The sequence below is a fragment of the Doryrhamphus excisus genome, linkage group LG3 (assembly GCF_037039965.1).
Source record: "Doryrhamphus excisus strain RoL-2023G ecotype Guam linkage group LG3, RoL_Dexc_Guam_v1.1, whole genome shotgun sequence".
In the NCBI taxonomy this organism is placed as follows: Eukaryota; Metazoa; Chordata; class Actinopteri; order Syngnathiformes; family Syngnathidae; genus Doryrhamphus; species Doryrhamphus excisus.
Genome location: NC_136359.1, coordinates 15,765,698 through 15,790,415, shown reverse-complemented (window position 1 = coordinate 15,790,415; position 24,718 = coordinate 15,765,698). Strand labels below are relative to the sequence as shown.

The following is a 24,718-nucleotide window of genomic DNA, read 5'->3' as shown; positions in this document are numbered from 1 at the left end:
TACTGTGGCCACAAGACAACAAAATTACCATGTTTAAGATGTAGGTCATAATCATTGTGCTTGCTGAGACAAAAAATACCAGTTGGAGTTGATCATGGATGCTTTTAGAAAATATAATAATACCTTTTCTTTCTCCTCATCTCAAGAGAAAACAGTTGCATCTACATTGACCGTTAAAACGAGGCGTCATCGCACAGCCGACCATTTTGCACACTGGCTTACACACAAGCCATAGTAGACACACTGGCTTACTGCACACACTTTTACAAATGGCCAAGATTAATGCTTTCTCTCAGCACTGATGGAAAGACAAAATTTGCTTTAAAATTAAACTGTCATTTGTCACAATTTTTAGTAGTTACGTCTGTAGACAGTACACATCTAGCAGCAGTCTGATAGAATTGTCTCGCTGGAGAGCAAAACAGTTAAAGTACATAGATATACAAACTTTATCAAGACAAAAAGACAGGTGCACAGACATGTGAATTTTCTCAGAGTCCATATACATGAGAATGCCATTGGAGAGATTTGTTTTAAAGATGGAAGGCACCTTGCCTTGAACAGTTAATAGAGAGCAGTTACTTGCTCTTCTAACAAGCAAGTGTTATACACTGTGTGAATATTAGCAGCAGTACATCCTCCATACTCTATATGTATGACTAGAACTAGAACAAATACTGGTAAAATATAAAATTAAATTTCACTGAATACATCCTGCAAGAATAAACTACAATCTTTGTAGCCTGTCCAGTACAAAGTAAAGGTTTTGAATTAGTTTTCACTATTTCCTGTTACATAGCCCCTGCTATGTTGACATATTTAACGTTTAGGTTTTAATGGTACAGTAGCATGCATTGGTTTATTTACCATGTAATGTACTATGTAGGTTGGCTCTAGTCATTTGTGCATAATGCATTCCGTATGATGTTTCATACCCTCTACGCTAATGGCTGCAAAGTGTGTGAAGGAAGTGTAATGGAAAAACGTGTGTGAAAGCCCTCAGGCTTAAGGAGTGGTTCCGGCTAGAACCACACCGTTCGATTTGGGGAAAGAGGAAGTTCTATAATTGGAGTTACTGCAGCCCCCGCACTTGGACAGTAGATGGTTGTGGAATAGACACCAGTGTCCAGGAAATTGTCTGGTGAAAGTAGAAAAAGAGGGTAGCAAGCAGGCTTGTATTTTTTTATTATTATTATTTGTCACCTCCTTATTCCGTACTTTTGGTTCTCGGCAGTTATTGCAGCAGGTTGCATTACTTCAGGTCCCGATAACAGAACAAGCACTTCATCCTGGTTGCCCAACTATAGATGACTTAAAAGAGTGTGCTAACTTCTGAAGCTGTCATGGTCTTAATGCTTTTCCCATCTTCTCTTCTAGCTGGCCTGCTGCTGTGGCTCAGCGGCGTGCTCATGCTGCTGTAACTGCTGCCCAAAAATCAAACAGTCCACGGGGACCCGATTCATGTACACCCTCTATTTCCTGCTGGTCACCATTGTCTGTGTCATCATGATGTCCCCCACGGTAGAGGAGGAAATGAAACAGAATGTAAGTGACACACAGCAATATTGGGAAAATACAAATAATGCAGTCACTTGAAAAAACACCATCTAGCCATCCATTTTCTGTACCGCTTGTCGTCACCAGGGTCACAGTTGAAAGGGTATAGAATATTTACATGTATAATGTAAACTAGCCTGTACACTAGCCACGTTTCCATGAGGAGTTTTTCGTCTTTCCGAATGGAATCTTTCTGAATGACTTTTCCGAAAACAATGGGATACTTGGAAAGGAATATCCCAATCTCTGAGTCTACATGCACTGCTACAGTGAAGAAAATAAGTATTTGAACACCCTGCTATTTTGCTATTTCTCCCACTTAGAAATCATGGAGGGGTCTGAAATTTTCATCGTAGGTGCATGTCCACTGTGAGAGAGATAAACTAAAAAGAAAAATCCAGAAATCACAATGCATGATTTTTTAACAATTTATTTGTGTGATACAGCTGCAAATAAGTATTTGAACACCTGTGTATCATCTAGAATTCTGACCCTGAAAGACCTGTTAGTCTGCCCATTAGAAGTCCACCTGCACTCCATGTATCATCCTGAATCAGATGCACCTGTTTGAGGTCGTTAGCTGCATAAAGACACCTGTCCACCCCATACAATCAGTAAGACTTTAACTTGTAACATGGCGAAGACCAAAGAGCTGTCCAAAGACACCAGAGACAAAATTGTACACCTCCACAAGGCTGGAAAGGGCTACGGAGCAATTACCAAGCAGCTTGGTGAAAAAAGGTCCACTGTTGGAGCTATCATTAGAAAATGGAAGAAGCTAAACATGACGGTCAATCTCAATCGGAGTGGAGCCCCATGCAAGATATCACCTCGTGGGGTCTCAATGATTCTAAGAAAGGTGAGGAATCAGCCCAGAACTACACGACAGGACTTGGTCAATGACCTGAAAAGAGCTGGGACCACCGTTTCCAAGGTTACTGTAGGTAATACACTAAGACGTCATGATGTGAAATCATGCATGGCACGAAAGGTTCCCCTGCTTAAACCAGCACATGTCAAGGCCCGTCTTAAGTTTGCATATGACCATTTGGATGATACAGAGGAGTCATGGGAGAAAGTTTTATGGTCAGATGAGACCAAAATAGAACTTTTTGGTCATAATTCCAATAAGCGTGTTTGGAGGAAGAAGAATGAAGAGTACAATCCGAAGAACACCATCCCTACTGTGAAGCATGGGGGTGGTAGCATCATGCTTTGGGGGTGTTTTTCTGCACATGGGACAGGACGAGTGCACTGCATTAAAGAGAGGATGACTGGGGCCGTGTATTGTGAGATTTTGGGGAACAACCTCCTTCCCTCTGTCAGAGCATTGAAGATGGGTCGTGGCTGGGTCTTCCAACACGACAACGACCCGAAGCACACAGCCAGGAAAACCAAGGAGTGGCTCCGTAAGAAGCATATCAAGGTTCTAGCATGGCCCAGCCAGTCTCCAGACCTGAACCCAATCGAAAATCTTTGGAGGGAGCTCAAACTCCGTGTTTCTCAGCGACAGCCCAGAAACCTGACTGATCTAGAGAAGATCTGTGTGGAGGAGTGGGCCAAGATCCCTCCTGCAGTGTGTGCAAACCTGGTGAAAAACTACAGGAAACGTTTGACCTCTGTAATAGCAAACAAAGGCTACTGTACCAAATATTAACATTCATTTTCTCAGGTGTTCAAATACTTATTAGCAGCTGTATCACACAAATAAATTGTTAAAAAATCATGCATTGTGATTTCTGGATTTTTCTTTTTAGTTTATCTCTCTCACAGTGGACATGCACCTACGATGAAAATTTCAGACCCCTCCATGATTTCTAAGTGGGAGAAATAGCAAAATAGCAGGGTGTTCAAATACTTATTTTCTTCACTGTATAATCAAACAGAATAGTCAATTGTGTTTTTTCTCGTCTGCCAGTGTTTGCAATTAGCCATATTTAAATAATGCTGCATTGTGCGTCTCCTTGTAAAAAACCCATCCAGACAAAATATGCTTTATGTTATCTCCAGGCAGTGCTTGCTGACTGAGCTCTACACACACACCCACATACTCTCTCAGTTTCACTCAGCGGGAAGTCCCCTGCACAGAGAACAACCATTGTACGAATGAGGGCTCAGAGATTTACAGCGGTTTGAAATGGACAACTCCTTCCCTTTCTGATGGACATGCTAATGCCCTCCTCAACATTAGACAAAGGCTTTTTACCTTTTGCGCTGATCTGACACTGCTACTACACAAAATTTCTCATTCTTTGGCTATAAAATTTGAAAGGCATCTTGTCTGTTGACATTGAGTAGTTGGGGGCCACAGGAAACTTCATAAGGCCTTCTTCTAGGTCAGAATGTATTATTTTTGGTATTTCAAGGAGGTTGAACTAAAATATTCTGTGAGGTCCTGTCCCCTCAACTTGTAGATAAAAGACTGTTAATGTTATATTTGACGCGGATTGGTCCCCTAAAATGCTTTGCGTGAAAGAAGGCTTGTTGTGCCCACTTGTTCACTCTTTTTGCCCCTTCAGAGGCGTGACGCTCAGATTAGACACTATTGGACCTTTTCACTCAGGCTTGGACAAACATGAGTAGTAGGAGGTGGGTGGCTAGCTGGGGCTTTTCAATCTGGTTCACTACAGCACTGAGCTAATCCATTTTGGCTTTGTATTCATGTTGCCAATTAGATCCCCTTCTACACTGAGTTGTGCGAGAAGATGAATGCAGGGAAGAACTGCAAGACCCTGGTTGGTTACTCTGCCGTCTACAAGATGTGCTTCGGCATGGCCTGTTTCTTCTTCATCTTCTGCATCTTCACCATAGGCGTCAACAACAGCACTGGCTGGAGGGCTGCCATACATAATGGGTGAGAAGACAGCCCAGGTTGACATTTAAAAAGATATGTTTCTAAAAATACATCTGCCCACATTAAAGTTAAACTTTTTAGTTTACATTTTACATTTAACCAATGGTAGGCATCTGTGCAAAAAGCATCATCATAACAGTAATGGTAAATTGAATAAACAGGGGTAGACACTGTGAAGTTGACTCCTGGATAAAACCCTCCAAAATTAGAAACCATACAGATACAGTATCTCAGGAAAGTGAGTACACTCGTGTAAACTGTACACTGTATATCCATGATTATTGCTTTGCTTCACAGGTTCTGGTTGCCAAAATTCATTGTGCTTGGGGCCTGCTGTGCTGCAGGCTTTTTCATTCCACAAGAGGCAACTTTTCTTGAAGGTAAAGATAAGATATTAATTTTGATAAAGGCCACCTTAATAAACTATATTATAAGTCTGATAGTCATCCATAAGTTTGAATATTAACTTATTGTAATATGATATATTCACACACACACTCACACATACACTACTGATTATAGTTTTAATGAGAGTGAGAGAAAAAAGAAATTTGAGAAGGAATTCATTGCAAACAGCAAAAGTGAACGCAAGCACACAAAAGTGAAATAGGCTGTTCATCGGCTGATCCATCGTTTAAGGGCACAGCCTTTAAAAGCCAAAATATTGGCAACAATATGGATTCAATGTAATTTTCTTTCTGGTATTCACACAGTAATGATCTCTTGATGGCAAAGTTAGATGTTGAGTTACTTAAGCAAGTCCTCTCACGAAGCGCCGTTGCGTCTAGGATTGATCGCACTAAAACAGTCATTTTAAACTTCTTAAAAGGGTAATGGTAACAACAAAATCAAGTCAAGTCAAACTTGATTTACAGTATAGAGCACATTTTAAAACCAGCGTTGACCAAAGTGCTGCACAAGTTACATAGACAATGAGAAAATAAAATAACCACACATCAACAGCCACTTGAGCTGAAATAGAATAAAAAATTAAATATACAGAATAAAAAAAACAATGTGCTTGTTCAGTCTTTGTTGAATCAGAGTAAAAAGAAGTAGGTTGTCAGCATTTTTTTTACGTGTGCAGCCACAAAAAAGAGGCTCTGTCCCCTCTTGTGGTAATCAAGTGGTAGATCCAAAAAACTGTCAACGGCCCTGTGCCAGAGGATTTAATTAGCGGCCTGTCAAGATACGGGATGTTCCTCATCCAAAATGAAGGTTGTTACCGATGCTGAGTACTGTTCAATAACCTCAGACGACATTTGCGAGAGAAGGGTTTTGAGTAAGGATGTCCGATATTGGCTTTTTTTCCGATCGCCGATATGCCGATATTGTCAGACTCACAATTTCTTATTCTGATATCAACCGATTCTGATATGTGTAACATCACATATATTTTTATTGAGATGTGTTTCTCAGTTATTTTCTGTCAACTGTGACTCAGTTATATTAAACAGTCTTTCTGCCCAGTCATATATTTGTATTGTTTTTTCTTATAAATAATCTTAAAATCTCATCTTGCCTCATTCTCATAGACTCAATCATTTTGTCTCAGGAAGTGACTGTATTATTCACCCAGTGAATTGCTTTGCCATCCCTCGTATACTGTATTGAATTTTGTTAGTATACTGTACACATTATATAGTATTTAGTAGATGCTGCGTGCAAACATAAATTGGGTCCTGAATGGCAACAGTTTAAATAACCTATAAGAAACCATGGGTATTCTCATAAATGAGTAAAATAATGATTTCCTTGTCTTGTTCAGTGTGGCGTTATGTTGGAGCGACTGGCGGCTTCTTCTTCCTGCTGATCCAGCTCATGCTGCTGGTGGAGTTTGCCCACAGATGGAACACAAACTGGTGAGAGCAGCAGTCGGTCTGGGTTGCCTTTTGGAGCAGACAATGCTCTGTCAACACAAATGTTGCTTGTGAGCAACCCAGAGGGTGGGGCATACTCATTCTGTGGATTGACTTGAAGAAAAAAGTTTGGCAAGCAAGAGTCTTATAGCTGTTTATGTAGAGGGAAGCTTGGCAGCAGCTCGCCACTGTGCAAATTCACTGGAATAACTCACCAGACCTTGTCTCTGTCTTTGATTGATTTCTCTAGGACCCAGTTGGTTTTTTTGATTTCTTTCACATTTTAGTTTGTTTTACCTACGTTCATGTTGTTTTTATCCTCTGTTTTCTTTTCCCCCTCTCTGCATGTACTTTTGCTTACACAGGAGCTCAGGAGTGAAGTATAATCGCATGTGGTATGCAGCGCTGGCCTTGGTCACTCTTGTGCTGTTCAGTGTTGCGGTGGGAGCTGTGGTCTTCATGGGTCTCTTCTACACCCACCCCGAGGCCTGTCTCCTCAACAAGATCTTCCTGGGCATCAACGCCAGCCTCTGCCTCGTCGTCTCTCTGCTTGCCATCTCCCCCTTCATACAGAAACGTGAGGATTGTCACTCGTGTTAATGCAAATAAAAATGTGGTCTCCTGCATGGCAAATGATGTGTAGAGAAAGTTATTGCTGTTTTGAATCTAATCCTTTAACCTTTTTCTCCCCTTAGTCCAGCCTAAATCTGGTCTGCTCCAGCCCGGAGTCATCAGTGTGTATGTCATGTACCTTACCTTCTCAGCGTTCTCCAGCAAACCAAAAGAAAGTGAGCATCAACATCTAATTTTACTGTCACCGGTGTCATAAAAATGAGTTTTCATAAAAATTCATAAAAAGTCGATTGCGTTGACATTTCTCATACATCATTCTGCTCAAACTTGACCAGGTCAACCATAAACATGGCACATTATAGCGAAGTGCATTCACAGACATTGGGTCATTACGCTATTTTTTGTTTTTGGCATAGACCCCACAACCGCCTGAAAGTGGGCCATGACCCACCAGTTGAGAATTACTGATTTAGTCATGGGAAAAATTAGGGCACCGTATATATATAACGTGTGCATGTGTTGATCTGAAGATTAAAAACCACTTTTGTCCTTACAGTGGTGGAAAAGGATGGCATGAACACAACCGTGTGTGTCTTTCCCTTCAACTATTGGAAGGAAAGTGACAAAAAGATTGTCACAACTCTTGGAGGCATTATCCTATTCTGCTGCATCCTTTACGCCTGGTAAAACACGCACACAAACTGTCGCTGTGGTCATTTATATTCTAGTAACAGCACATGATCTGAAAAGGAAAATAACACTGTGTTGCCTGCCCTGTCTAGTCTGACCTCCACCACCAAGCGAAGCTCTGCAGCGCTCCGTGTGTGCAGGAACAGTGAGCCAGAGACGGAGGTAAACACGCAGACATTACTTGTGTCCGTGTTTTGACAACATTTGTTAATTGAATTAACAAAAGGCAAAAATTCAATTAGTTTCATTGATAAAACTGAATTGAGGTTTTGTCAATGTGTTTGAAATATTTTAGTCCACATAGTTTTAAACTGTTTATTTTTATTCTACAGAGAGCTCGCTGCTGCTTCTGCTTTGGCGATGACACAGGTAGAAATGTCACAATTCTTTGTTTGTTTGTTTTTTACATTCACACTTTCATCTTTTCATTTCCTCCCACTCGTCTTGTCTCTGCAGCCTGTTGAGCTTATAAATATGTTCCCAGCAGTCGTGTGCACACAGAGCGCCTGTGCTCATTGTTATTCATCAAGCTGGTGCAGGATGGGAAGAAAGTATTGGTCAGCAAACGCAGATGATGTCACTGTTACTAGGTGGTTGGCATGTCAAGTGTAGAAATGGCTGTGGGCTAATACCGCCCCCTGCAGGGTATTAGAGGAAAAACAGTCCGAACACAAGCTCACGCTACATTGGAACATTTGAGCAAAGTACAAACTGTACAACATAAACTAGAAACATATATGTTCAAAAAATGTCAACCCCATCTGATGATATTCTACAACGATAGAACCTGAACATGGTAATGGGATTTCAAATATTACAAATGCAGATTTTGGTAAAACTGGTGCAAATTCAAAGTCCTTCATATACAATTGTACACATATATTTTTCTTTGCTATCACAAAAAATTGTATTTTGTAAATTATATGAAAATTGGAAGAATACCATGTCAATAATATGAAAACTGCAGATAGATGGTTTCAAATAATGTACAAATCTCAACTATAACACTATTTATATATTAATAGCAAACATTGGTGCCTTTGTTTACATGGAGTAAACTCAATCTGTGTTTTTTTCCGGCTCTGTCAATCCGATTTGCAGAGGACTATGACGAAGAGAAGACCGGTGCTGGCCAGAACGTACTTTATGATGAGAGAGAGGCCACCAACTACAGCTACAAATATTTCCACTTTGTCTTCTTCTTGGGTTCCCTTTATGTCATGATGACCATAACCAACTGGTTCCAGTAAGTCATCATGTACACAACATATAAAGTCTATACTATAATTTCTCCATGTAACTTTGGTTTACATTGCCCTCAAGTGGCTGTTAGTGTGTACAGCCACTACACAAGTAAATACTAGGCTACAGCTAGGAGACCCGAGTTCAATTCCACTCAGCCATCTTCGTGTGGAGTTTGCATGTTCTCCCCGTGCATGCGTGGGTTTTCTTTGGGTACTCCGGTTTCCTCTCACATTCCAAAAACATCATTGGTTATTTGGTGAATCCAAATTGTCCATAGGTATGAATGTGAGTGTGAATGGTTGTTTGTCTATATGTGCCCTGTGATTGTCTGGCCACCAGTCCAGGGTGTACCACACCTCTTGCCCGAAGACAGCTGGGATAGGCTCCACCACCCCCGCGACCCTCGTGAGGATAAGCGGTAGAAAATGAATGAATAGTAAATACTAGTTGTAATACTATGTATTTTATCTGTTCCAAGGTCACATTGCCATCATCAGAACATTTTTAGCTGTGCAGGCAATGTTTCAAATAACATTTTACTGTCCTATAAATGTTGTTAGAATGTGTATTCTTGTGTTAAATGATGCCAAAGTTTCAGATAATGAGGAAGTTGGGCCCTGAAAGAAGTTTGTTATGGCTCAAAATGCTCAGTTTCAAAAGGCGTGGTAAAACTGCTCCTCTGTGATGTCACAGAGGGCTGAATGAAATTTTGATGAGATTTTGTCATGTATGACAATGGCTTGACCTCTTGTCTGATGTTAGAGACCGTTTTTTTCTTTAGTGCTTTTGTTGAACTTCCGTTATACAAACAAAAGCTGTAGGTTCTTAATATTCCTTTTTTTAAAAAGTAATGTCGCACAGAGAGATGCCTTGTTTCATTCAATGTCTCATTCCTGTTGTCATTTTCTGGATCATTTTTCCAGCTATGACGACCACAGGATTGAGAAGCTCTTGGACGGGAGCTGGTCGGTTTTCTGGATCAAGATCTCCTCCTCCTGGGTGTGTCTCCTCTTATACATGTGCACTCTCATAGCTCCCATGATCTGTCCCAAGCGCTTTGAAGCCTAGGACACCTACGTAAGTCAGATGACATTCCGTGTTGGGGGTGTGGCCAACAGTAGCTTTGAGGCTGAGCCAAGGGACCAGGATTTTTTTTTCCACCTTCAACCACCGTCCACATCTACCCTCAGCTTTGGAAATGGAGGAAATGTGTTGCCTTTTATTACACACTATTTTACATTTATATGATAGTGTTTCCTTTGTGTTACAATGGTGATACCTTGATGGTATTTTTTTTGTAATTTTAGGATTACTTTCTCCTGAAAGTTTGTATTCTTATCATGTGATTTGTGTTCCAGTTGTGATCCACAAGTGTCCAGACTTTAGCGTCACCTTTCTGACGTCTTGTCATATTTTTCAGCTCTATACAGTTGGACTATAATTGTAGCAAATCGATGGGACACATCTGTTAGTGTGTGACGTCTTTAATGTTACACCAGAATCCATTTGTGAGGGAATGCATGCAAATTGAATCACACTTTCAAAACTCATCTCTCAGGCTTAAATGTGAGTATGTTTTGTTATATTGTGTGCCCTTTTGTAGATGTTTTTATGCAAGAAAATATGCTCTTTGTTTTTGAAGCTTCTCCTTAGATGTTTCAGGTTTTGTCAATCTCAGTGCTCCTTTTGAGCAGAATCTTTTTAGGTAGAAAACATGTGTTTTATACAACTACTCATAATTATTGCGTGAGGCGGTGCTCCTGTAATCAGTCTGCCTTATGTAACAGAAACAGTCATTCCCACTCCTGAACAGCTGTTTGCCAAAGGTAGACATTTGGAAAACAACACGTATAACGTTTAACCTGCACATGTTTATACTTCAGTCAGCTTGTTTGTGTTGTCATAGCTCATATAAAAAAACAATCAGGTTATTCAACACTGGATGTTGAGTTTCCACTGATAAACTAAACACTTTCTCATGCAGCGCCAATTAATCATGTTGTTTTCCTTTTGAAAAACTATTGTTTTGTAACTTATATGTTCATTGTTACTTTTATGGAAGGAATCATTAAAAGTGTCATTTTTCATCCTTAACACTGCATTGTTCTTGATGAAAAGTTGTGAATAAGCAGCCTTAATCATACATGGACTAATCGGGCTCCCTTAAGACATCATTTGTATAATATACCTTAATGTGTGTACATATGCTACTGTCCTTGCCTCCACCCACTAATACAAAGGGACTGTATGATTTACAAAAGGGCTCACTCCGCCCATGCTGTTGTTCTATGGCACAAGAGTGAACCCTCTTCCTGCCTGTTTGGAGGTGGGAGATGAGGAAAACAGACGTGCATGCACATGGCAATATATTGAAGCTGACAAAATGACCAAGATCATTTTAACTAATTGTGTGAGCAGTAATTTATGATTTATTACGTATAATTGATTATCAAAAAAAAGCATCTTGTGGGCACTTTTTTTTAGAATGAGAATTCTTGTCACGTTTTAATCTTGTGTGATCTTGTGACACCCCTATTGAACACACAATATATGAAAAAAATTATATTCTATCAATGCCTGTATCACAAACCCACTTATTATAGGAATGGCTTTAAGCCACATTAAATGTTCGATTGTAGGAATAATAAGTGATCAGATCTTTATTGCATCTTAAGTTACATCATATAATGCTCCAATGATACACACTGGAGTAAGACTGCTGGAAACGGTGTATAAAAAAAACTCAATACCTGCTGATACACACTTTATTTGTTTAGTATATGATGCCCCCCAAGTGAGCTTTTAGCCTTTAGTTGACATTTTGGGCACTGAACAGCTGGTAGTCATCAGGAATGGTATCTGCAAGGTTGGGAGAGAGTGTAAACACGATAACATGCTTGTACTTCCTGCGGGACTATCTGCATTGATACTTGCCATTGCATCTGTACTTCAGATTGGACCAGATGATATTTTCCTGTGAGAAGCAGAAGACACCCAGCCTGCCTCCCCTCATGCTGGTGTCAATGATCACGCCTGTGTCCGCCACCAGGTCTGATCCCTCAAAAAAGCGAGCCCTGTTAACAAGACAGACCATAATTAGTTTGCGATAGTGTAAAAGGGTGTATGCATGTGCTTCGATACCTGATATATCCGAATTGAGGTCTATGCTGGAGAAACCAGCGATAGGACACCTTATCCTTCCAGCCCACATTCCTTGGATCTTTCCAAAGGAGACGGACTTGCTCCGGTGTATCTCCGGTGTGCCACAGGGAGTTCCTCAGATACTCACCGGGTCCCGTTTTGGACTTGACAGCCTGATGGGGAGATTGACACAAAATAAGAGTAAATAAGCAAGACAGCACACATCTAGGTACCTTCAGCTGTATTCCTGGCTCGGCCACAGCTCGGAATGGTGCGGCCTGCCAGTAGGTCTGCTCCGTCTGTTTCCACATGACCACGTAGAAGGAAGACGAGTCTTGATAACCAAAGATGAATCCGGCATAGTCGTCATCTGTCACAGTGTTGACGTGGAACGTTCCCTCAAAGTCCACACCACTGAAGGCTGTGTAGCCTGCAGAGGACATGGGCTTTTCAGAGGGGCATTTACTTTCTCACGTGAGAACTAAAAATCAGTTCATTTCACCTTTAAACATAACTGATGGTAGTTTAGCACTGGGGTCTCGAACTCACGGCCCGCAGGCCAAAGTCCTGTGGCACGCAGGACACGAGTTTGAGGCCCCCGCCTTGATATGAAAGTTTAATGTTAATGCGGCCTGCGCAAGTTTGATATGGATGCTGTATGGTATCATGTACCGTTTGATTAATGTTCATGTTAAAGGTTAAATAACTGTTAATAGTTATCCTCCCTATCTATGTGGAAGTGGTAAGTTTTTGGCTTTTTTAAGTTTAAAGGAAATAACTTGGAGGCTACCGTTTAGGTCGCTAGCTCTCTAGTTTGCGAGTTAGCATGTGTCTCAAGACCCTGCAGTTGCGCAATATGTTGTAAATAAAAAGAGTATAAATGTGACTATAGTCGTGTTTTGTCATGTCCACAGGGCTCTAATAATGCTTTGTTAATTTTAATCTGAAAAAAATAATTTGTCTACCCACCAACTATATGTGGTTTCTTAAGTTTTTATTATTTGCCGTTTTATTATTATTATATTTATTTATTTATTACTGATTGATTGATTTTCTTTATTCTGGATTTGTTTATTTATTTTTCATCTTATTTTGTGTAGAAAAATAAAAAGTAAGATATTTGAGAACGGTGGAATGTTTTATCAGAGCTTTTCTTGTAGAACCAACCAAAGCGAAGTTTTTTACATTTTTTTTGTTTTTAATAAATGCGTTTTTTTTTTTTTTGGAAAACCTGATGCGGCCCAGTCTCACCCAGACTCGAGCTCCAGTGGCCCACAAGTAAATTGAGTTTGAGACCCCTGGTTTAGCAGGTTTGGCAATTATGTTTTTCTTTATTTTTCTCAAACTGCATGGTCCAGGGGATGTACAAAAATGAGATGTAAACTCACCAACAGCTAGACCAGGGTCAGAGTTCATGGTTTGGACTATCTCCATCCCCTGTGTGAACAAAACATAGTAACCTCATGATATTCCGACATTGACATCCCATCCTAAATACTTTACTGAAGGGCCAAAGAAAGACATCTTTTCATCTTTATGTGCCATATAATAAGTTCCACAGTTTGTGGCCAATTTGAAGGTTCTTAAAAACAGAAAATGTAACAAATAATGAATTCTAAGGAAGAGGGTTATTCAAATGGAAACCTGCGAACCAAATCGGTGAATGACATCAGACTAGCACGCCACTTCAGTTAAAATCTTTTTTCTGCAGCAGATTTCTAAAACCTGTCATATAGAGGATCTTTGACTCCCATTTCTGCCGTGAATGCATTAAAAAAGCTTTTTTTAGCTCTTTTTTTTTTTTAAAGCAGCAGCTTTTTCCTGTTATATAAATGATATCTGACTACCATGAGTAAATATCGTTGTTGGTTACCTGGTTAAGAACTACCCAGTTGGGATCAATCTGAGATTCCCCCTCTGGATCCAGGACTACGGTCTGATAGGCTCTGAAGTCCGTTAGTGTGATCTCGGCGTTCTCTGGACAGTGGTCGATGATGTCAGTGACGTTGTCTTTGTCAAGGTCTCCTTGACACACATCTCCCACATTGTCGCCTGAAACACAGACATACCCGATATGGGTAACTAACCAACCAAGTCCCAAACAAGGCACTGAACTCACTATCAGAGTCCTTTTGGTCTGGGTTGGCCACCAATCTACAGTTGTCATCATCATCCTTGATGCCGTCATTATCGTCATCATCGTCACATTCGTCTCCCTGACAAGAGAACGAAACACTGTAAGAACAACATACAGTAAACTGTAATAATTGACTGAAGACAAAGAAAAGGGTAGACACCATGCCATCCTTGTCTGTGTCCAGCTGGGAGGAGTTGATGACATTGGGACAGTTGTCTTTTGTGTTCTGATGGCCGTCACCATCACTAAAAAGAAGAGGAAGGTCAAACTTTTCATGGGAATTAAAGGAAATATACATGAATGCATGTTTTGGGTGATTTCTCCTTTTTTTAAATAGCATATCCAAAATATGGATGGATGCATCAATTGGCATTTATAACTATTGCTGGAATAAATAAGTGTCATATGTAATGCATGTAGCGTGCAGACCTCACAGCTAGGAGACCAGGGTTCAATTCCACCCTCTGCCATCTCTGTGTGGAGTTTGCATGTTCTCCCACATTCCAAAAACATGCTAGGTTAATTGGCGACTCCAAATTGTCCATAGGTATGAATGTGAGTGTGAATGGTTGTTTGTCTATATGTGCTCTGTGATTGGCTGGCCACCAGTCCAGGGTGTACCCTGCCTCTCGCCCAAAGACAGCTGGGATAGGCTCCAGCACCCCCGCGACCCTCGTGAGGAAAAGCGGTAGAAAATGAATGAATGAATGAATGTAATGCATGTATTTAAGCCAGGGGTCGGCAACCGTTAGCAGCAAAAGAGCCGTTTGGGACCTATCCCATGACGCTAATTTTCGGCCCTTTGTATTGAGTTGCATAGTCCTATAGAGCAATTCCAGCTGTATTTCCTTTCACAACCCACCTCCAGGCATGCCCACTACGCTGTGATTGGTCCCACGCAGCTTGTACAGCTTACAGCTTGTATCTGGGGCACACTTCCATATAAGGAAGTCCAGCCAGTCTTGGAAAAATGATTTCGGATCAACATTTGCAATAAAAGTGTTGTAACACATCAATTAGTTCCAGCTCCAGGACCACTCTCCACTGACATATTCCCATTCATCCACGTCATAGTATTCTTGGGGCATTCAATCAATCACAAGGACTATTCAGTCGTTCTCATCCGAGCAGGCTACATCAGGTCATGCTCAAAGACAACTTTGAACTTGATTTCATCTAGCTTACATTTTTACTTTTTGCAGTGTGCAAGACTATTACTCAAAAATAGTGTGTTAATGGCAGTAACAAATTTATTTAATTAATCACGTAAAAATGTTTTGTGTAATTAACACAAAAAGCATGCACACCATTTCAAGCCCCCCCACAATAGTGCCCCTCACTCTCTTATAACTATATTATAACCTATAATACACAAAAAACAGTCTAATTCCAACCTAAATATATATATATGTATCATCAACATAAAAACAAAAAAAATCTCTAGTCCTCCTCAAAATGACAAGTTCTCATTGTCACAAGACACCAGCAAGGTGCATTCAGGGGCTCTTTGAACATTACAATGTCTTTATTATACGTGTTAGTCACAAATAAAACAAATCTTTTAAACATTGCACTTAAAAAAATAATTCTTATTCATTGTTACTGGTTCATTATTTCCTTTGTTTACATTTTTGTGTCTGGTGTAAGTGTATAATCCAAGTACCTACGTGTCTATGTTGTCATCACAGGTATCTCCTACAAGGTCATCATCTGAGTCAGACTGTGGATAAGGAGGGGAAAAAGGGGTTGTGAGAGTTTTAAGGATACATAAATGTTTATTTGTGAGGAGAGAGATTGTTTGGTACCTGATTAGGGTTGGGCATATCTGGACAGCTGTCACAGGCATCTCCCACCCCGTCATTGTCTTTGTCTTCCTGGTTCTGGTTGGGCACTCGTGGGCAGTTGTCAATGTTATTTTTCAAATCTGACAGATAAACACATAGAAATTATTGATGTGAGGTGTCTAGAAAATCCCCACATAGCGGAGTAGATGACCAACTGTCCGTGTGTTTTTAATACATAGGTCAAATAGTTTCCAGTGGGCCTCAAAGCCTGGCTGAGGTCTGATGGAAAAATATTTGAGAGAAGAAAAAGACACGGGCAAGTATTACACAATCCAACCAGTAGTATTCACCAGAACACAACATGCCTGGGAAACAAAGATTCAAACTTCAGTGGAAAACATGAGAAGGGGCATTTAAGGGACTTTTGAGAGGAAAGCCTGTGAAAGCTCCTGCTGCAATTTCCACTCAGAACATTTTTTTTTCAGCAGAACTAGTGACGCCTGAGCTGTTAATTTGAATGTATAATTAATGACCTAACAAGAGAGGTGAAAATTGGAAACAGACTGAGGAGTAGGATTTTTGTAAGGAGATAAAGCTCTGCCAAGACAGGGAAAACATGTCCATCCATCCTTACTTTTACTTTAACATGACTGGTTAGGCGACTCACAAACTGTCTTTTAATACATGATGAGGCAATGGAATGATCCAGTTATGATCCAATTATTCAACCATGAAAACCCTAGCCACTCCATGACATTTAGAAAAGTGAAGCACTGTAAATACAGCCATTTAAGTGCACTGAAGTAGCACAGTGCACACACTTACCATCCCCGTCCATATCGTCATCGCACTCGTCTCCCAGCCCGTCCTTGTCTGTGTCTCTCTGGGATGGGTTGTCAACTGTTTTACAGTTGTCACAGGCATCGCCATGTAGATCCTTATCGCTGTTTTTTTGGTCCAAATTAGGAACCAACCAGCAGTTGTCCTTTGAAGTACAGGACAACACAGCTCAAACACTCTGCAAAGTAACGCTGAGGTGTTGCCTGGAGAAATGTGTTAGCTACGTCTTTGTTAATGATGCCATCGCTATCTGCGTCCTCATCACAGGCGTCACCCATCCCATCCCTGTCAGCATCCTCCTGGCCGGAATTTGGAACGAACACACAGTTGTCCTGGGAACAACATTGAAACACACTCATTAGTGAATCCAGCAGATCCCAAAGTAGTAGTAGTAAGTAGTTACAGTAGCTGAGTGACATTGACGTGCGGTGAGGTTCATGGCTGGTGAGGCACTGACTCCTTTTTTATGTTAAAGAGATAGTTCGGATTTTTTGTCCACATTATTGTATGACATCCCCGTCAACATTGTAGTGCATCAATAGTGACTTGACACCCTGACACCCATCCAAGATGACAAGTGATTCCTTGCTGAGGAAGCCCAAGGTGAGTATATCTCCAGACCTGAACCCAAATGATCACCTGTGTGTCATCATCATCAAGAGGAAGATGGAGCATGTCAAGGTGTCTCACGTCAACCAGCTCTATGATGTCATTATGGGGAACTGGAAAAAGATTCTAGCAACAATTCCCTTTCCCCAACGCATTCACTTCAAAATTCTTCTCATCATCTACAAAGCCCTCCACGATCTGACCCCCCCATATCTCACAGACCTGCTCCATCCACACAATCCCCCGCATCCTCTTCGCTCCTCAGACTCAAACCTCCTGGCACTCCCCTGTAAGACCAAGCACCGAACCTGGGGAGACAGAGCCTTCTCCATCGCTGCCCCCACTCTCACTCTTCACTCCGTGCTTGCCCTGACTTTCCCACCTTCAAAAAACAACTCAAAACCCACCTCTTTAAATCTGTTTTTAATATCTAATTTTTTATATCTGACTGCTGTGCCCCGCCCCGTTTTTACTCATGTTTTAACTGTGTATTAACCAATCAATGTTGTATTTTGGTGTGTCTTCTATTCTGTTTACTTGCTTTATTCAACTCCATTCTTCTGTAAAGTGTCTGAGTATTTTGAAAAGCGCTATACAAATAAAATGTATTATTATTATTATTATTACAATCTATGGGGAATCCCATGCCCAAGAGAATGGTGCTTACACTCTATTTTCACACTTTGGATATGGTCACTGTAAGGTGCACTCACTTGTGGCTGTGGGCTGAGTCATTTTTAGTGGATAGTATACTACAATTCAAGCTATACGCTGACTACTCTAAAGTGTATCCAATTACATTCATATGGTTATAGTAGAAGAAATCAGATACTATACATAAATGTAATTCAAAGGTAGGTAGGTAGAGATACAACAAGAGAGAGATAACCTTATTGCAGTTGTTGTCCTTGCATTCAAGATTCTTGTCAGGATACGCATCAATGTCGGTGTCCTTTCCACACTTGTAGCCATTGCCAGCCCATCCAACTCCACACTAAAATAGAGACACACAAAATAGAGAGCATGGACTTGGTATCAGTCTTTGCTCGTCAAAAAGGATCAGCAAATGAAACATTGTCCTCACCGCACAAGTAATGCTGCCATCCCTCTGCACAACACACTCAGCGTTGGCGTCGCATGGATTGGGCTGACCATTGGGACACAGCCTGGTCCCCTGACAGCCGCTCACCTGGTCTCCGTTGAAACCATTTTTACAGTCTCCACAGCGGAAGGAACCCTGGAGAGAAAACATGGACATTAGTTATTTGGTGACCACGCAAGCCTTTCCAGTTTATTTTTCCGTCTTACAATAGTGTTGTAGCAGTGGGAGTTGGCGACGCAGCCTCCAATCTCAGGTGGGTTCAAGCACTCATCTATATCTTCACACACCTTGATGGACAACAGTAGTTATGTCATTTATGTGTATCCGAAATACTTGCACTGCGATGTGTGATGTGAATACCTGCGTGCTTGCCTGAGCATTGATTATTCCCACTCCATTTATCTCTGGTCCACTGTATCCCAGAGGACATTTGCCACATCGGAACCCAGGTGCAGTGTTCTCACACCTCACACCAGAAAAACAGGGATTGAGCTGGCACTGAATCACAACATAACAGTTAGTTAGTGTCGCTGCACACAAATCACAGTTGTTGTAGTTTGTGAACAATTCAGTACCTCATCGATGTCTTCACAGTGCACACCATCCCCTGTGTAGCCGTCAGGACAGGGTGCACACTGGTAGCCCCCTGTTGCAGAGGGAATGCACATGTCCTGTCGAAAACAAGTCCCAGGTGGGCAGGAAGGAGACCCGTGTTGGCCTGCAGGTGGACCTGTGTTGGTTGGATTGCCACTGAGACCTACATACAAAATGTGCACAACAGGAGTGAATGTGTCCCATTGGGGTGCCTGATGAGGCTAAAGTCAAATTCCCCCACATCAAACTCATCCAAGCACTTAGTGCACTCAAACTGTCTTGAGGCAATGTCGGCTCAAATTCAGTGTGCTATGTGTGCTATGCATTAAGTTTAATGATCATGTGCCGCTTACCACATGCAAGACACTCTGCGATGGTATTCCTTAGAAAACTGGTCTCTTTAATCTGAAACACAAAATGACATCATGCTCAGTTTAGAATGATTCACAATATTTTTTTTAAATGGTGGATACAATATTTTATATCGTCAATTTTTTTATACGCCCAATTTTTTAATGACTCAGGTTTTTATGAAAATATTCGCACAAATTTTGCCTTGGTGTTTGTACACTCTCGGTTTTCATACAGTATTAAAGGTAACAATGGTAACAACAGGTAACTATGTGTTGCTGACTCACTGTCTGTGCATTTTTTTATTGTGTGTGACTGCTAAATAACTCACCACGGGGCCAAAGAAAGTCACGAGTGCCACCAATTTGATAAAGAAGGTGAGAAACATGATTTAATTTGATCTCACCATGCAGGACGTCCATTCCTCATTTATAATTATTTTGCATTGTTTTCTGCATGTAAAACTATAACTACTCTCTATAAAATGTATGTTTTGTTAGTATTTTGGGGTATCGGGAATGGAGTCATTGGATTTACATGATTTCAAATTGTTTTTTGTCTGTTTCCAAACAGATTAATAATGAAAACTGAGGTACCGCTATATATATATATATATATATATGTATATATATATATATATGTATATATATATACTATACATCTCTGCAGTTGTCCCCTTTCATTTAGCTAACTGAGGCTGAGATGTTGCCTCACAGTTTGAATTATTTCCTAATAAATAATTTTTTTCCATTAAAGTGCTACAGATTTCAACTTTTTTAATGTTTGTGTTTCGCAATACCTTAAAAACTAAATAATTCCAGAAACTCAGCAGGTCGTTTTTTTTTTATGACAAGCAGTTTTATGACAGGCTTTCTCAGAACACATAATTGCAATTCAGGTCACATTCCTCACCTTTAACAGTAACACCACACATTTATTCTGCACGCGTTTACACATACCCACCCATTGTGTGTAATTGTCCATTTGTGTTCATTTGTTTCATATAAGATATTCCAGGCCAGGCATGCACAACACGTTACCTGCTCATTGAGCAGCTCCTTCATCTCAGCCAGCATGCTTCTTAATTCCTGCATGGTTGTCTGCTCTTGAACACCCCTGCTTGCCTGGAAACCTGAGAACATGACATAAAGAAGGCTGTGACACCATGTATCTTTGGTCTGACTGTTGAACTACTACCACGGTTCTATAACAGAGGAGCCTGATAACAAAAAGCTCTACCTGGCTATAATCCTCTAAAAATTCTAGGAAAGTGTGAATTCTGGGATCGCAGTGCAATTCAAATACTGGTTGATAGGGCACTCAAAGCTCTCTAAAATATATTGGTGCCTTTCCGTGTTATGGTTCAGATGTAAGAAAGAGAATGTTTCGCAGGTAACCAGTACAGTGGGGCAATAACAGGTGAGCTCTTCTGGTTCTGGTTAAGACTCTGTGTTTTGGACCAACTGAAGGGTCTATAAAAATATTTATTAGGGTAACCTATTAACAGGAATTTACATTAATCCAGCCTGGCGGTCACAAAAGCATGAACAAACTAAAGGAAAAATCCCGATCAAAGGTTCCTGACAATTGCAAGACCATCCAGGTGGTTATGTCATTTGCAAGCTTGTCTCTGAGGTGAGTGAGACTATGATTTCAATTTGAATTTAATAGTAAGACATTTGAGGTCCAGATCTTGTTGTCTTTAAGGCACACCGAGGGTTTAGCCAGCTGACTAGTTTAAGTTTCATTGATAGAGTTGCATATTTGATCAATAGAGTCACATATATGCAATGTAGCGGACCTGTAAAGTAAAACTAAATGTTCTCACTCAACAGCTGCAGAGCTTCAGTCTGATCCGATCTGCAGTCCTGCAGTGTTGCCACGTTGTCTATGGTGTCGTCTATCACCAGCTTCATGTCAGTCAATTCACCCTTTACCACAAAGACAAATTGTTAAAGCATTAGTTAATGTGCTGCTATATACTGTAAAAAAGCCCATTCATGGACCTCACCTGCCCATTTGACTTCAGAGTTCTAAGTGCCACTGTGTTTGTACCAGGTGGGAGGGATCCGAAGGCAGCTGGCAGTTCATCCAGCGTGTGCACCAGCCTGCAGTCAACATAGATGTTGACGCGAGGTGGGCCACGATTCAGGCCGCTGGCATGCAGCATCATGTGGTGGTTCCTGCCATCGGCCAGGGAGGCGTGGTTAAATGTGGTTGTGCCAAATCTACCGTCAGCCTTCTGGTACCTCAGAGTAACTAGGCATGGAAAGATGGGATGTTGAAAGACAGCAAGCACACTAACAGTGTTTCAGTAAGGAAACTCACTCTTGCTCAGCTTGGCCTGCACATTGAGTTCCAGGTACTTGCTGTTGTTTTGGGGATTAATGATGCTATACAGGGACGTGGGGACCTTCTGATGAAGTTTGAAGGAGGACAGCAGGAAAGCCTCGTCTCGCCCTTTATTCTTCAAACTTCCTTGGAGCAAGTCTGGCAGGCAGTCCGGGGATGCCAGAAGGTCGTAAACTAACACAGATGAAAACCAACGTAAATGGAAGCTCTAAGGGCAGATATTCTGTTATGCAATGCTGGTTTATCCAAGATTTGTTTGGATTTTAAACCAAATTTTCCCACCGGACATAATAGAGGATAGAGAATTGAATGGGATAGGCTCCAGCATACCCGCTGTCTTCCACCGCTGAGATTTTCTATGCCGCCTATCCTCACTAGGGTTGCGGGGGTATGCTGGAGTCTAACTCCCGATTCATTCATTCATTCATTCATTCATTTTCTACCGCTTATCCTCAGGCAAGAGGTGGGGTACACCATGGACTGGTCACCAGCCAATCACAGGGCACATATAGACCATTCACAACCATTCACACTCACATTCATACCTATGGACAATTTGGAGTCGCCAATTAACCTAGCATATTTTTGGAATGTGGGAGGAAACCAGAGTACCTGGAGAAACCCACGCATGCACGGGGAGAACATGCAAACTCCACACAGAGATGGCTGAGGGGGGAATTGAACTCGGGTCTCCTTGCTGTGAGGCCTGCACGCTAACCACATATCTCCTTTAAAGGCGACCTATTATGATCATTCAATATGATCATGACTCCTATGACTTGACTCCTATAGAGAGCGGACAGCTTGTGCCCAGGCACCCACATATAAGGAAGGTTTTAAAAAAATATCTGAACCCGAGCATTCAGAGCCATGACAAACTTCTTTCAGGGCTCACTTTCAAATGCGTAAACCAAACAAAATTCAATTATTTTTCAGGTTACTAGCTTAGCTTTCTGACTGTCACACATGTACATGTGAGTGTTAGTCACATGGTCATCGTTCTAACAATATTTATAGGTCAGAAAAGTGGAAAACAGCATAATAGGTCCTTTAAAGCAAAAATACCCGTATACGTGCCAAGTTTGGATTTGGGGTTTTCTTCAGCCACTCAGAGGAGGTGGACTTGCTGGTGTGTTTTGGATCACTGGGGTGTGTTTTGGATCTGCTGCAGAACCCAAGTTGGTGTCAAGTTGACGTCACAAACAGACGCCCAGACATTCTCCTTCAGAATTTTTTTTTCATGGTTCCATTTATCAGAGCATATCTTCCGTTCTGAAGCAGTAAAACAGCTCCAGACCATCACACCACCACCACCATATTGTACTGCTTGTATAATGTTCTTTTTCTGAAATGTGGCATTATCCCAGATGTAATGGAACACACACAAAGTTCAACTTTTGTCTCGGTTCTATGGTACTTATTTTTCCCTCATGGAAGGTCTATGTGCAAATGAGTGAGTGACTTTATGAGGTGTGACAGGGTGTCAGTGTGTGTGCATGTGACCAGAGGCAGACTCACCATTATGCAAACACAGGCAATTGCCTCGGGCCCCCAGAATATCTCAGAAAAACTGGTTCTTGTTTTTTTCTTTGATTTAAAGTACATGATACTCTTTTAGTCTTAATTCATGTGTGAGTAATCTATCATGATTTTTTGGACTGCTCCCCCTTCCTTCTCATGCGATGGATTATTCCATGTTACTGGCATGTACTGATATCCCATATTCACACTTGTAGATGATGAATATTCATATTTAGAATAGTTTTAAAATAAATAAAGTCAATAAAAAATACATTTTATACAATGCAAAGGATGTACAAGGATGTGGAAGACCCCGATGACTACATGTATCCTATATGTATGTGACTAATGTAAACATGTGATGGGACTGGGTGTGTTTATACCCTGCTGTCTTTTATAGAGTGACAGACTGGAGTTGCCGAAAGGAACGACAGCAGCAGCAGCAGCAGCAGCAGCCCACTCTTTCCATTGAAACCAACCCACTCGTTTCACGTAGAGCACGATTCAAGAAAAACACAGACTGACAGGAAAATGATGTGGAAAAAATGGTGTGCCGTTTCCAGGCAAATCAGGTTTTTGCATATGAACATTTTCAAATGCCAGGTAGAGCTGCTTTACCAATTAAAACTGTTCCTCTTTGGAACAAAGCTATGACTAACAATTGGGGGCAAACCTCTGCAAATCCTAATTTGGATTCACACCAAAACCACCTTTCTCATTAAGATTTGTGCATTATTCACTACTGTATATACTACCGCAGGAGCCACATCCGGCCTGCCAAGCGTTTTAATTGCTTCCAAAGTATTTCATTTAAATATTTTACATACAAGCTGGCAACATGATTTAAAAGTAGTCAGAATCACTCAATCTGAGACAACCTTTTGATGGTCTAAGTAGCTTTTCACATGCAGCCATCCAGACCACTACCTTACCCATGGTGCCACACAATCACAAGTCAACAAATGTGTGACACACAAAACTACCTTACCCTTGGTAAGAAGGTTGGAACCACACCAAAACTTTATAGGTGCTTATTTGTCTGACAAAAATATGATTTTTTTAAAATCCTACGAACAAACAGAATGAAAACAATCTGTCTGTCTCTGACCATAAATTCACCCTTTATACAGCACCCATTATAATCCTGCTTAATTTCAACCCAGCATTGTCATTTTCAGTAATTATCTGTCTTTGTACCTTTTACCCACTTGAGTTGTACAAAAGGATTATTTTACCCCCCCAAAAACTGCCACAACCTGAAGGTTTAAATGCAAAATAACGCAGTCTGGCAGTAAATGTTTGCATGTGAATAGCCAGCACTCACCAATGCCTTGAGCTACAGCAGTGATCAGCAGCTGTTGCAGCACCAGAGACAGAGCCAGGACTCCAGGCCACACATCCATTGTCACGACTTCAAGAAGATCTCCTCTTGGAATCAAGAAGTTTGAATGGCCTATGACGGACAAGGCTGAGCATCCAGATGCAGATGCAAAATCACAGCAGAGGTGA

General features: G+C 41.1%; 2 protein-coding genes across 4 annotated transcripts in view; one reads left to right on the top strand and one right to left on the bottom strand.

Moving 5' to 3' along the window:
- The window catches only part of serinc5 (serine incorporator 5), an 18,053-nt gene extending 6,632 nt beyond the window's left edge, over positions 1–11,421 (top strand). Inside the window, exons 2-12 of the mRNA XM_058071015.2 lie at positions 1,378–1,545; positions 4,233–4,411; positions 4,709–4,791; positions 6,180–6,273; positions 6,636–6,847; positions 6,966–7,058; positions 7,400–7,526; positions 7,626–7,695; positions 7,866–7,902; positions 8,635–8,779; positions 9,702–11,421. Coding sequence (XP_057926998.2) covers positions 1,378–1,545; positions 4,233–4,411; positions 4,709–4,791; positions 6,180–6,273; positions 6,636–6,847; positions 6,966–7,058; positions 7,400–7,526; positions 7,626–7,695; positions 7,866–7,902; positions 8,635–8,779; positions 9,702–9,846 — 1,353 coding nt within the window. The 3' untranslated portion in view covers positions 9,847–11,421. The remainder of the gene's footprint in view (positions 1–1,377; positions 1,546–4,232; positions 4,412–4,708; positions 4,792–6,179; positions 6,274–6,635; positions 6,848–6,965; positions 7,059–7,399; positions 7,527–7,625; positions 7,696–7,865; positions 7,903–8,634; positions 8,780–9,701) is intronic.
- On the bottom strand, positions 11,062–24,718 carry thbs4a (thrombospondin 4a). 3 transcript variants are annotated; one of them, XM_058071013.2, is made up of 23 exons: positions 24,534–24,718; positions 21,665–21,862; positions 21,348–21,595; positions 21,165–21,267; positions 20,377–20,468; positions 19,339–19,390; positions 18,967–19,148; positions 18,752–18,889; positions 18,598–18,678; positions 18,374–18,526; positions 18,179–18,283; positions 16,905–17,012; positions 16,666–16,825; positions 15,862–15,980; positions 15,724–15,776; positions 14,217–14,301; positions 14,039–14,135; positions 13,793–13,971; positions 13,308–13,356; positions 12,153–12,349; positions 11,920–12,092; positions 11,713–11,852; positions 11,062–11,637 (listed from the first exon to the last, which is right to left on the bottom strand). In XM_058071013.2, exons 1-23 carry the CDS (start codon positions 24,610–24,612, stop codon positions 11,588–11,590), a joined length of 2,841 nt encoding a protein of 946 aa, XP_057926996.2. In that variant the 5' UTR covers positions 24,613–24,718; the 3' UTR covers positions 11,062–11,587. The 3 variants fall into 3 exon arrangements, with proteins under 3 accessions (XP_057926996.2, XP_057926997.2, XP_078645872.1); XM_058071014.2 differs by having other exon boundaries at positions 18,967–19,121; XM_078789746.1 differs by having other exon boundaries at positions 18,967–19,109.